General features: G+C 36.7%; 1 protein-coding gene across 4 annotated transcripts in view; it reads right to left on the bottom strand.

The window, feature by feature from the left end:
- The window catches only part of NSF (N-ethylmaleimide sensitive factor, vesicle fusing ATPase), a 156,813-nt gene that overhangs the window by 129,718 nt on the left and 13,483 nt on the right, over positions 1-13,612 (bottom strand). For all 4 annotated transcript variants that reach the window (XR_007473258.1, XM_049701430.1, XM_033439002.2 and 1 more), the window contains exon 2: positions 1,740-1,825. Coding sequence is in view for 3 of the 4 variants with exons in the window: in XM_049701430.1 (XP_049557387.1) it covers positions 1,740-1,825 (86 nt within the window). In the remaining variant the exon portion in view is untranslated. The remainder of the gene's footprint in view (positions 1-1,739; positions 1,826-13,612) is intronic.

The following is a 13,612-nucleotide window of genomic DNA, read 5'->3' as shown; positions in this document are numbered from 1 at the left end:
CAGGCCAAACAGACATCAAGCAGAATCAGGACCAAGTTCAAGAGAGTACCTACCATCCAAAACCTCAACGTCATTGCATTTCCAGTTTACATAAAACTGAAGACAGTAATTTACTTGATATTAAGTAAAAATTAGATGAATTTCCTCTCCTGAGACTTATTTCACATTCTAACTAGACTAAAGGAAGGAGAACCAAAGATAGAATAAAGCCAGGATATAGCAGTCAAAAAAAAAGTTAGTTTTTAGGACTATTCATTAAATCTCTTTGCAGATTCCCACAACAGGTTGAAATAGTAACAGCCTGTAATATTAAAAAGGTGGTAAAAATGAAAAATTTTCACAAAATATATCAGTTTCCATACAGATATCAATATTTACTATTTCAAAGCATTTTGTGCTAATTCACCCTGCTCAGAAGTTACCTGTAAACAGATGAACTATAGTTATCTCATGGTCATTTCCTATACCAAGAAACTACCAAGGACTGTGTGTGAGATAGAAGCTTCAAACTCTGCTACAATAGCACTATCTTTTTAAAAGTTATCTTTTAGAATGCTATAATTTTTAAAATATTAATGGTTAATGTTTCTAATGTTTCTAAAATATTAATGGTTAATGTTTCTATTCTATATGGTTAATATTTCATATCGTTTTGTCAGTAGGACACAAGTTCCTTGTATCTACTATACTTTAAGTAACCCCCTCATGTGTACAGTGAACATCTAACACGTAAAAGTATTCCATAAGCATATTCTCACACTGATTGTCTGTAGTGCAGTTTATATGTAGAAAGTTCTATGTTCAACTTAGAATCACAGAATTTTTAGGACTGGAAACAATGTTAATACAATTATGTAGTATAGCCCTTTACTCTGCAGCGGAAAACCACAGATGATTAGCAGTTCTAATCCTGTGAAACTCATGTATTTCTCAGATAGCTTTAGAAACAGAAAAAGGCTCAGTTAAAATCCCACTTCCTTCCTCATTTCCCTAGTCTGCCTTCTGGAACAGCCCCTTCATGTCCTTATCTCCACCAACCTTAGAAGCACATGGACGGCAATGAACTTGGTAGCAGGGTACTTAGAAGTTCTGCCAATGGTGATGTGAATCAGTTAAAAATAAATGACAGTGAAAAATGCTTGTAAAGAGTCTACAACTGTTGTGCATCTTCCAATTTTCATGTCTCTTGGATTATCATCATAATAATGATCAAAACAGCTAATATTTATTGAGGACTTATTAATGTGGTAGATTCTGTTCTAAGTGCTTTATTTGTGTAACTCAATATTCACAAACACCCTGAGGAAGATAGTACCACCGTCCCCATTTTACAGATTAGGACACTGAGGCACAGTCAGGGTATATAACTTACCCATGGTCACCCAGTATATAATTGGCAGAACCATGATCCAAACTCAGACAATCTGACCCAAAGCCAAAAACCTAATGACTACGCTATATATGATTCATATATCCAGTATGTTTAGTTCTGCTAAGAAAACCAATGGAAAAATAAAGTCATATATAAAAAACTATGTATCATTTAGAAAACATTTATCAAAATTTGATACAGTAAATACATGACTCTTTCTCATCTCCCATTTTCCAATTCAGCAAGAGGAATTAAAAAAGTATACTCAAACGTTTCCCAAAATAAATTAATTAATTAATTACGGACTCTCTAGAAGTTTCTAAAATACCATTTAGCAGGTTAGAAGAAAACAAAGTCAGATACTCACTGGCCAGACTGGAAATCCTTTTCATTCACAACTGCACAGTTAGTTAAAGATAATTCATCTGTAGGACATCTTGCAGCTTGCATACTCTGTAAGAATCAATGATTAGGAAAATAAAACTAAGTCACCTTTTATTTTCTTAAAGAATATTTTATGCTTCCTTGTCCTCTATTCCCCATCACCTGTAGTAAATGCTTACTGTTTTTGACCCCTAACTCTGTGGTAACAATAAACCCTGCCTTTCGGAAACTGCTCCCTCCCCATTCCACGTGCTTCTGTGGGCCTGCCAATCACAGCACACGTGCAATCACACAGAGTACTATCCCATCCACGGGACTTTATATAGACAGGCGCTAGAAGAAAGGCACTCTCCCTCGCATCACCACCACACGAAGGAAGCCTTTCTGCTCTAAAAGAAGAAAACTATCGCAGAGAAAGCAAAGGTGACAGAGACACAGACAGACACCTTGAGACTCAGACCTGACAACGAAGTTAAAACCCTTGAGACCAGTTCTGAAAGTTGGTTGAGTCAATAAACTCTTTTTTGCTCAAGCTTATTTGAGTTGGTTTTCCATTTCTTCCAAAAAAAAAAAAAAAAGATTTTGACATAAAAATGCAATGATGTAAATTCAATACATTTGAAAAAGTATCTCCTCATAAGAGATCTCAAGTGGCTATGAACCATTTCTTCTATAGACTAAGAAAAGCTATCTTCCAAATACCTCCCAACAAAAATAATTACAGGTATATTTAAAATAAAATAGCAATTAACAGTCCTTTTGATCAACATTGATCAACAGCTACTAGTAAAACATTCCTTCATATAATGTATGTAACCAATAATCCTTCCACCATCCTCTAGGGTTTCCTAGTTATTGAAATATGACACTCATAGTGTCATATGTGACTAACGTACTCACTCTTCAAACCTCAAGCCAAAGCTGATTCTTCTTAAATTTGTCTCCCAAATACAAATTTATAGAGGAAAATAAATTACTCTTTGCCTTGCTTTTGTTTTTAATAAAAGGCTAGTTTCAATACAGCTACCCCAGTTGTTCGGAGCAGTGGTCTCTAAAGTGGGGTATGTGCACCTGAAGGGTTTGCTGGATAATCCTTTGGGGTATAAGAAGAAAATATCAGTTCTTCTATTTATATTTATTTATACCCATTTTTATTAAAGATGAACCCCATGCTAAGTGTATATTCTGCCTTAAGATATAACCTAATGACACTAATAATATAACCTAATAACACTAATAAAGTCTTCATAATCTGCCAGGCCTTTAAAAATTCAGTATTCACAGCAAGAGATAAACTTCTCTAATTTTTCCACCTATGTTTAAAGTCACATCCTATTGAATCTAGCAATTCACAGCATTGTATTAAAGTTAAATAACTGTTGAAACTGCTAAGGTTTCCTGAGAGAAAAGACAAGAAGCTATGACCCACAGTAAAAATGACTAAAATGATACATGGAAAATAAAATGGTGACAAACTAGTATTCTTCTATTGGTAAAGATAGCCAAAATCTCTTAGAAAACTCTAAAGAGCTGAAGATATCAGGACATATTATAGAGTGTAGGAGGTCTGCTATATAGTTGAATCAAAATATAGTTATTTCTTTCATCTTAGAAGATTTGCTAGGTAATTGCAAAACACACCAAGAACTACAATTTTGCGAGTCACTAAAGGAAAGATGTACTGAAAAAGATACAGTCTAAACTATAAATGAAACAATACGCGTTATGGGAAAACTGTAACCACTGATGGAATGGCTGTTTTGACTGGAATAAAAAGAATAATTCCAGAATAAAGTTACAAAGACAGCACATTAAGTGAAAGTTGTTCACTGTTTCATTCACAGGTAAACTGTTGCTGCATACAAGTCAGAGCCAAAGGTGTGCACATGTCCTTCATGATGTCACTGAGGTCAACTTTATCAAAACAAGACCCTTACAATATAGAATCTTTCCTACACTCTGTAAAAGGCCAGGAAGCAGTGTAAAATCTTTTTTTTTTTTTTTTTTTGGTAAACCGTATAGGGATTCACTGGTCACCAAAAGGTAAAGTGCTACCAATAAGATATTAAAAAAAGAAAGAAAAAGAAAAGAAAAATTCACCTTGCTCCTACAAGATAAAAATGAACAAAAAGTAAAAAATACCTTGTGCTAACGAATAGAGCACATTTCAAAAATGGTTACTTAGAAACATTTCCATTGCTAAGCGATTCTGCTATTGAAAACAATGTATATTACCTAAAAACAAGCAAGAAATAAAAACTCTCATATCTGCATGCTTTAAAAAGTTAGAAACAAACTTTTCTAATCTTTAAAAAAATCATCTAAATGATTTTTCAATGATTTTTGAACCCATTTATTAGTACTATAAAAGTACAATACATTCTGATTAGTCTGCAAGAAAAACTAATAGATGGAAATTTACCAACCACATTTCACACATTTCAATAAAACATTTCCATAAATGGTACACAATCTGGGGGAATTTCAAAAGTACAGCTAAATTTCCCCCATTCTTATCTATGCTTTGATGGCCATTAAAATCAAGTAACAAAAAACCCCTAAATTTAGGGCTTCCCTGGTGGCACAGTGGTTAGGAATATGCCTGCCAATGCAGGGGACATGGGTTTGAGCCCTGGTCTGAGAAGATCCCACACGCCACAGAGCAATTAAGCCCATGCGCCACCATTACTGAACCTGTGCTCTAGAGTCCGCGAGCCACAACTACTGAGCCTGCGTGGCACAACTATTGAAGGCCGCACACCTAGAGCCCGTGCTCCGCAACAAGAGAAGACACCGCAATGAGAAGCCTGCACACTGCAATGAAGAGTAGCCCCCACTCGACACAACTAGAGAAAGCCTGCGCACAGCAACGAAGACCCAACACAGCGAAAAATAAATAAATTTATTTTTTTAAAAAACCTGAATTTAGAAATAGACCTCTGAATAGCTGTATCACAAAATATTAAACCTAGATTTTAAAGAATAGTAAAGCATCACTTTGCTTTCTGAATTATTAATAAATAAAATTAAGAGAATTTTCTACAGTTCATCTTTAGCTCATCCTTTTTTGTGTATGTTTTACTATGTATATAAACTATTAGTGTATCACTTAAAAATAAATAGGTATATATACTGGGGATATAGGATCAAAACATATTTTGTGTATGAGATCTATGAAATCACTAATTTAGAACATGACACAAATAAGGTCATAAGTTTGCTTTCCGAATGAGATAGTATTTTTGCCCATGGTCACCATTTGACCAGCCACCTGACCAAACTGTGCAGAACTTTGTTTCCCTCTTACCCTGGGGTCTCTCTCACCTACAAGCTTCTTTCTTTTTTTTTTTTTTCCCAATATTTTAACCCCGAGGCCCTGCAAAATCCAGAACTGCTTTCTATGACATTCAAGTTCTTTTTTTTTTATCCTATAAATTTATTTATTTTTGGCTGCACTGGGTCTTCGATACTGCGCTCAGCCTTTCTCTAATTGTAGCGAGCGGGGGCTACTCTTCGTTGTGGTACGCGGGCTTCTCGTTGCGGTGGCTTCTCTTGTTGCAGGGCACAGGCTCTGGGTGTGTGGGCTTCAGTAGTTGTGGCTCGCAGGCTCTAGAGCGCAGGCTCAGTAGTTGTGGCACACGGGCTTAGTTGCTCCACGGCATGAGGGATCTTCCTGGACCAGGGCTCGAACCTGTGTCCCCTGCATTGGCAGGCGGATTCTTAACCACTGCACCACCAGGGAAGTCCCACTCCTTTCTCTTATATTCCTCTCTTCCCTAACTCTGAGCCCCTTGTCCAGCCAACTCCTACTTATTCTACAATTTCTCAGCTCAGACATTACATTTTCTAGAAGACCTTCCTAGATATCTTCTCCTCCTATAAGATAAAGGTCAAATGGAAGAACTTAACTGTATTTTTATTATCTGTTTACACGGCGTAAAAGACATAAGGTTCTCAAGGACTGAGACTACATCTTGCTCGGATCTATGGTTCCCAGGGCTAAGACAGGGCATGGCACACAGTCAGTGCTCATTAAACATTTGTTGAATAAATGAACTTACAGATCAATACAATCTATCCCAACTTCAGAATAAACAATTCAAAGAACATGGACACAAAGGACATTTCAAGGTTACTTAGGAAGTGATATAATTTAAATAAAATTATCTAATAGTTCAAAATTACACAGAATTGATATAGCCAAAGTTATGTAAAAATTTACAAAATGCTAAGTTAACCTTTTCATTTGTAAACTGGTTTACTTGTCAAAGAGTTGGTGTCCTTTAAATAAGAGTGAAAAAATCTGTAAAAGTCATCTGGCTGGCCAACTAAAACAGATGCTGTGAGCAAACGGCCTCCCTACTGGAGTCTAGAAGCATCTGTGTTTTTATGGTAAGCCAAGCACGGTATCTCATTTTCTCATCAAAATATGAGACCCTATAAATAGTAGCTGTTTACTTATCACAATAATGCCAAGGGAACATTCTACAATTTTTCTAACACTGACCTTGCCTCTAGGAAACAATGATAAAAGCCCAGCCACGACGGCCACATAGCTATTATGAAATAAAAATACGAAACTGACAGGCAAATTTATGTAAGTTTAGTTATCTGAGGTACTAGAATATTTAACTGTCTGAAGGCTATAAAATGTTTTCATTAACAACTTGAAATGTAAAAAATTATTAACTCATTGCTACGCAAAAGAATGAAAATCTCAACAAATCTTTAATGAAAACTTCAGCAGAAGTAATTATATCATTACTTTGAACCCTCTTGCACTGTTGGTGGGAATGTAAATTGATACAGCCATTATGCAGGTTCCTTAAAACACTAAAAATAGAACTACCATATGACCCAGCAATCCCACTACTGGGCATATACCCAGAGAAAACCATAATTCAAAAGACACATGCACCCCAATGTTCATTACAGCACTATTTCCAATAGCCAGGACATGGAAGCAACCTAAATGTCCATCAACAGAGGAATGGATAAAGAAGATGTGGTCCATATATACAATGGAATATTACTCAACCATAAAAAGGAATGAGGGCTTCCCTGGTGGCGCAGTGGTTGAGAGTCCGCCTGCCAATGCAGGGGACACGATTCATGCCCCAGTCCGGGAAGATCCCACGTGCTGCGGAGCGGCTGGGCCCGTGAGCCATGGCCGCTGGGCCTGCGCGTCCAGAGCCTGTGCTCCGCAGCGGGAGAGGCCACAACAGTGAGAGGCCCGCGTACCGCAACAAAAAAAAAAAAAAAAAGGAATGAAATTGGGTCATCTGCAGAGACGTGGATGGACCTAGAGTGTCATACAGAGTGAAGTAAGTTACAAAGAGAAAAAAAAATATCGTATTAACACATATATGTGGAATCTAGAAAAATGGTAGAGATGATTTTGTTTTTTTTTAAATAAATTTATTTATTTATTTTTGGCTGCTTTGGTTCTTCGTTGCTGTGTGCGGCCGTCTCTAGCTGCAGTGAGCAGGGGTTACTCTCCGTTGCGGTGCATGGGCTTCTAACTGCAGTGGCTTCTCTTGTTGCAGAGCACGGGCTTTAGGTGCACAAGCTTCAGTAGTTGTGGCACGTGGGCTCCGTAGTTGTGGTGCACGGGCTTAGTTACTCCGCGGCATATGGGCTCTTCCCAGACCAGGGCTTGAACCCATGTCCCCTGCACTGGCAAGCGGACTCTTTAACTACTGCACCACCAGGGAAGCCCGATATAGATGATCTTATTTGCAAAGTAGAAACAGAGACACAGACATAGAGAACAAACGTATGGATACCAAGGGGGAAAGGGGGTTGGGTGGGATGAATTGGAAGATTAGGACTGACATATATACACTATTGATACTATGTATAAAATAGATTACTAATGAGAAACTACTGTTTAGCACAGGGAACTCTATTCAATGCTCTTTGGTGACCTAAATGGGAAGGAAATCCAAAAAAGAGGGGATATATGTGTACATATAGCTGATTCACTTTGCTGTACAGCAGAAACTAAAACATTGTAAAGCAACTATACTCCAGTGTAAATTTTAAAAATACTCCTTTCTTTTCCAATTACATATCTGCATGAGACAACAGATTGAATGCAGATGCAGATGTGTGAGAATTACAGCTGTCTTCTAAGTCAGAGATTTGCAAAAATGTAAAACAGTGCCACTCACTATTTTTTTTTTTGCCTTGTAAACTATAGTTATCTTTTCATAAAGATAGGTTCTTTTTTTTAAACATCTTTATTGGAGTATACTTGCTTTAAAATGGTGTGTCAGCCTCTGCTTAAAGATAGGTTCTTTATGATAACCTGTAATGGGCTTTAATGTTATTTTTAAATGACTCCATCAATAAATATTAAAAATTTTTTAAAATATATAATCCTTATGCCAAAGGAAAAAAAAAGTTATATCATTACTTACGTGAGAGCCTTTAAAGTGCAGAAAGAGAACTGGCTTCTTCCCATCAAAAAGAAAAAAATTGGGCGGGGGGGGGCAGGTAATCAGGACTCCTCTGGGCATCACTGCATAGTTTTCAAATTTAAATAACATACTTTCATCCAAAGGTCCACTTTAAAAATTGGATTTTTAAAATATATGCTTTATTGTTTACCAAAGAACTCAGTAGGGCAAAATAAATAGAAAAACCCAAAGCGTGTAGTACCTGATTATAAGACCTCATTACAGATAACTGCAACACTCATGAATCCATTGGTCTTCTCTGTGGTGCTTAGGCCTAGGTTACATCTGTCTAGAGACACAAATTCCCCCACAGGAAAGGGAAGTAGGACAGAATATACGAACTTGCCCCAGAGCCAGCTCAGCTAACAAGTCTCACTCAATTTTGTGCTTCCTGAAAAATAACATTTTATAACTGCACTATTCAATAAAGTAACCACTAGACACATACGGTTATTAAAATTAAAACTAATTAAAATTTTAAAATTCAGGTGCACTAGTCACATTTCAAGTGCCACATGTGGCTATTAACTGTCACTGAAGAAAGTTTCATTAGATGGTGCTAGTCTAGAGCAGTGTGAGAAAGGCCATCAGTAATCCGTGTCTTCAGGCCTATGGAACCACTCTGCTATAAACTCCTGAAATAATAATTTCTATTAAAATTGTGAAGTCCTGTGGGACTAGAAGTGATGGACAGAAATAAGCTAAATTTGTGTGTCCTATAGTAATCTTGCAAAGAGCATGGAGGGATACCCTTCACATTATCCATCTCAAATCAGTAACTATTCACATAGGTGACATCCCTTAGGGCCTTAAAATTCCTTTACAAACTTATATTGAAAAAGAAAAAAAAACCTGAGCTCCCATTTTGGTTTTTTGAGGGGAAAAAAAAAAAAACACAAAGGAAAATATAAAAGGCTGACAGCACTAAATAGTGGCAAAGATGTAATGCAGTTTCTTATAAGGTTAACGTGACCCAGCAGATCTACCCCTAGGTTTTAAGCAAAGAGAAATGAAAACATACAGCCACACAACGACTAGTACACAAACGGTCACAGCAACTTTATTCATAATAGTCAAAAGGTGAAATAACACGAAGATCTAGCAACAGTTGAATGGATAAACAAATTGTGGCACAGCCATACAATGGAACACTACCCAGCAATTAAAAAGAAACTACCTACTGATATATGCAACAACATGAGTAAACCTCAAAAACATAATGCCAAGTAAAGCCAGATGCTTATATAATATAGGATGAACTCTTTTGCATCACCTTGTAATTACATGAAATCATAGAAGAAGCAAAATTAATCTAGAGTAACAACCACACACACACACACAATCAGTGATTGCCTGGGGCCGGGGTGAAATGAACAGCAGAAAAGCATGAAGTAATTTTTTGAGATAACAGAAATGTTCTATATCTTGATTGTATTTTATTGTATATAGGTTATACCTCAATAAAGTTGAGAAGTGATGGTCTGATTTTTTAATGGCTGGGCAATCACCAATAATTCCCATGTAAAGACAGTATAAATGTTCAAACTAGAAAACATAGTTTAGGTACAAGGTACATACACACATGCAACAAAGACCTAGACCTTGGTACATCTGTACTCAGGTAGGCCTACTGGAAAAGAAAGCCAACTAGGTCTGCAGAACAGATTCAGTTCTCTCCCCAACCAGTCCTCATCCAAGCTGTAGGAATAAACAGAACTAGGAGAATGGCCAGATCTACATCTAAAGGCCAGTCTAAGGTTGCTGACCATATTGGCCTGCTAGTCCTGGGCACAGGATGTGAAAAGAGGAAGTATAAAACCTACAACTCCTGGCATGAATGTCCCATACTAACCATCAGATTGGCAATTCTTCCTCCTGAGAAAAGTAAGATTGTTTGTTTTCCCTGTAATAATTCTTCCACTAAGACGCAAGGGAATTTGATCTAAAGTTCTACTCTCCCTATGGGCAGGAATGGAAACAGGAGGACATAGGAATAAATGCACAACCACCCAAACATACACAAGAGAATTAAATGAAGTATTCTTATTCACTTGATATAGAGTAAATAATAAATCTCAGCTATTATTATGACCATCATAGAGATATTCAGTAAATAATTATTTGTAATAGAAAAAAAAATCACAGTCTAAAGCTAAATAAATGCCGTGAATAGGCGCATGGTTAAAAGTATCACAACTATGCAGCCATTTAAAAGGTCAAGGTACCTCTGTATGTACTGACAAGGGAAATGTCCACAATATAGAATTAAGTTTTAAAAAAGAAATAAAATAGCATGTAGAGTAAGTTTTTAATAAAAAAGATACACACTAAATTAGTTACCACTGAGGTGAAACAAGAAGGTATAAATGAAACACCTTCGCTTTTCACAATTCTGAATGGTTGGAACTGTTTTTTACAATAAATTGTTTTTTACAATAAATAACCCTTATCTTAGGAAAATAATTTTAAATATAGAGAACTTTTATGTACAAAGTTGTCCTCTACAGGATTACTTTAACGGTGATGAATTAGAAGCAAACTAAAAGTCCTATTTCAAAGTGATGGTCAATGAAAACTAAAACATATCCACTTAATTAAATATCATATCCTCATAATATTCAAATCACAGGATAGTATATGTATACATGTATATATATACATATATATATAAAAATTTTACTTTATAGTTTTATTTTTTTAAGTATAGCAAAGAAATTAAATAAAAACACACCAGGGCTTCCCTGGTGGTGCAGTGGTTGAGAGTCCGCCTGCCGATCCAGGGGACGCCAGTTCGTGCCCCGGTCCGGGAGGATCCCACATGCCGCGGAGTGGCTAGGGCCGTGAGCCTGTGCTCCGAAACGGGAGAGGCCACAACAGTGAGAGGCCCGCGTACCGCAAAAATAAATAAATAAATTAAAAATAAAAACACACCAAAATGTAAAAAACAATTGTGATTGGACAATGGGACTATGAGTGATTTATTTTCTTCCTTTCTGCATTTTCCAAGTTAAAAAATATAGATAGCTGCTATTTTACTACCCAAATTAAAATTTTTGTATTAAAGTTAATTGATGGTATATTTCATTTCAGACCTCTGTTTCTGCATAGACAGTGATGACCTCACACATTAGGAAAATAACTGGAAGGACATGCTTAATAAAAGGACACTGTCATTATTCATGAAATATAAGACATGGTCTCATAATTTGCTTATGTGTGTTTTTTCTTCATAATTAAACCATGTAGGTTAAATCTAATTCTCTTTGACTACAGTGTGGCAAAGATTTTTGTATATAAATTAAGAAAACATACTTTTTAATAAACTCTGTAAGAAATTACAAGATATGGTCTGAAACACAGAATCTTTTGATAGATATACAAAGAGTTAAAATTTTATTTATACTGGGCAGATTAACCAATGACTGAGCATCAAAATGAACACCAAGTCATAAGCCAGTTAACTAAATCCTTGGCTCTGTGAATAAATAATATCCTCTCCAAGACTGCATTAACTTGGGAACATTCATTAATGCCTCAAAATACATTACTTTAAAATTTGGAGAAGTACTTGGTACAATAGTTAGCACATAATAGACACTCAATAAATATTTGTGGAATTAAAAAATTGGTAGGGCTTCCCTGGTGGCGCATTGGTTGAGAGTCCGCCTGCCGATGCAGGGGACACAGGTTCGTGCCCCGGTCTGGGAAGATCCCACATGCCGTGGAGCGGCTGGGCCCGTGAGCCATGGCCGCTGAGCCCGCGCGTCCAGAGCCTGTGCTCCGCAACGGGAGAGGCCACAACAGTGAGAGGCCCGCGTACCGCAAAAAAAAAAAAAAAAAAAGAATATCCAAGTAAATGTAGAGATATATGATGTCATTCTATGCAATGACTCAATACTGTAAGGATATCATCAACTCCAAATTAACCTATAAACTTAATGTAATTATAAGAAAATCCAATGGGACTTCAGCAAATTCAATCTAAACTGTAACTGGCAAAGTTTTATAAATGTAATAGGCAAAATGAGAAGGGAACAAAATTTTTTTTTAATTTGTGAAAGTAGCCAAGAAAAATTTCACAAAGAATGAGACTGGCCCTACTAGACATCAAAACATGCCGTACACAGTAATTAAAACAATTTAGTGGAATTCCCTGGTAGTCCAGTGGTTAGGCTCCACGCTTTCACTGCCGAGGGCCAGGGTTCAATCCTTGGTTGGGGAACTAAGATCCCGTGGCCAAAAAAAAAACTAAAAATAAAATAAAAATAAATAAAATAAAACAATGTATTGTAGTATTAGTACAGAAACAGACAGTTCAATGGAGTAGAACAAACAATCCAGAAATAGAACCAGGTGAGAACTTGATATGTGAGATTTAGAATCAGTAGAGGAAAGCTGAACTATTCAATAAATGGCACTGAGGCGAATGATTATCCACTTGGTGGCTGGACTGGAGGAGAGTCAATAATAATAGCTAATATGTTTTGAGAGCTTATTACACGCCAGGCACTGTTTTAAAAGCTTTACACACCTGCAAACACCCGGCCCTCGCTCTAGCTAACATTTTTGTTTTCTCATAGGAAAATTACTTCTCTCTAAATGATTTTTAAAATATGACTCATTCTGAATTTTGTATACTTAGAAGATAAAAAAATCTAATTTTAAAGTGAATAAACTAAAGATTGTGTGTTTTAATCCTAGAGCTACCTCTAATTTGATTCAAGCTCGTACTGTAGCTCCATTTGGTCACATTCAAGGATCACAGCATTCTATTCTTAACCTTACAGAAGCATCTTAAGGCACATATCTCAAATGTATAAGGAGGTAGAATCCCTCATCTGTAGGTTTGATGGCAACCCGCCTATGCAGCCTTTGGTCTTTCGCCTCTTGGGTCACTGACAGTAAGCCTCTCTCATTCCAGAGGCAGGTCCACACCCCTCATAGTGACTTAAAAAGCAAAAGTTCCTTAATTCTCTTACCTCAAATTATCAACCTTTCTCTCTTCACTTTACAACCAAATTTCTCAAGTCTCCCTTCCTTGCCTCCCATCTTCTCATCCTCTGGCAATCTTCTTTGAAATCCTCTCCAGCAACTACTTTACTGCAATGGCTCTTCCAAGTCACCAATGCCTTTCTAATTGAGAAATTCAGTGGTATCTCCCTCTCCTCAGTATTCATTTTAATTTGTTTCTCTGGCTGTCCTAACGTCATCATTAACCTTTCAATTCATTCCAATTCACAATTTCAAGGTCATTCTCCCCTTCACCATCCAATACACTCACGCACGTGCACACACATACATAAATTGGGGCCAAGACCTATTAATTCTACTTCTGCACTGTAACTTGCATTTGATTCCTCCCTTCCATCCTCACAACTGTTGATCTATTTCAGCC

Source organism: Orcinus orca, chromosome 19, assembly GCF_937001465.1.
Source record: "Orcinus orca chromosome 19, mOrcOrc1.1, whole genome shotgun sequence".
Lineage (NCBI taxonomy): Eukaryota > Metazoa > Chordata > Mammalia > Artiodactyla > Delphinidae > Orcinus > Orcinus orca.
Note: the sequence above shows the minus strand (reverse complement) of the source record. Positions and strands in the feature narration are given on the sequence as shown.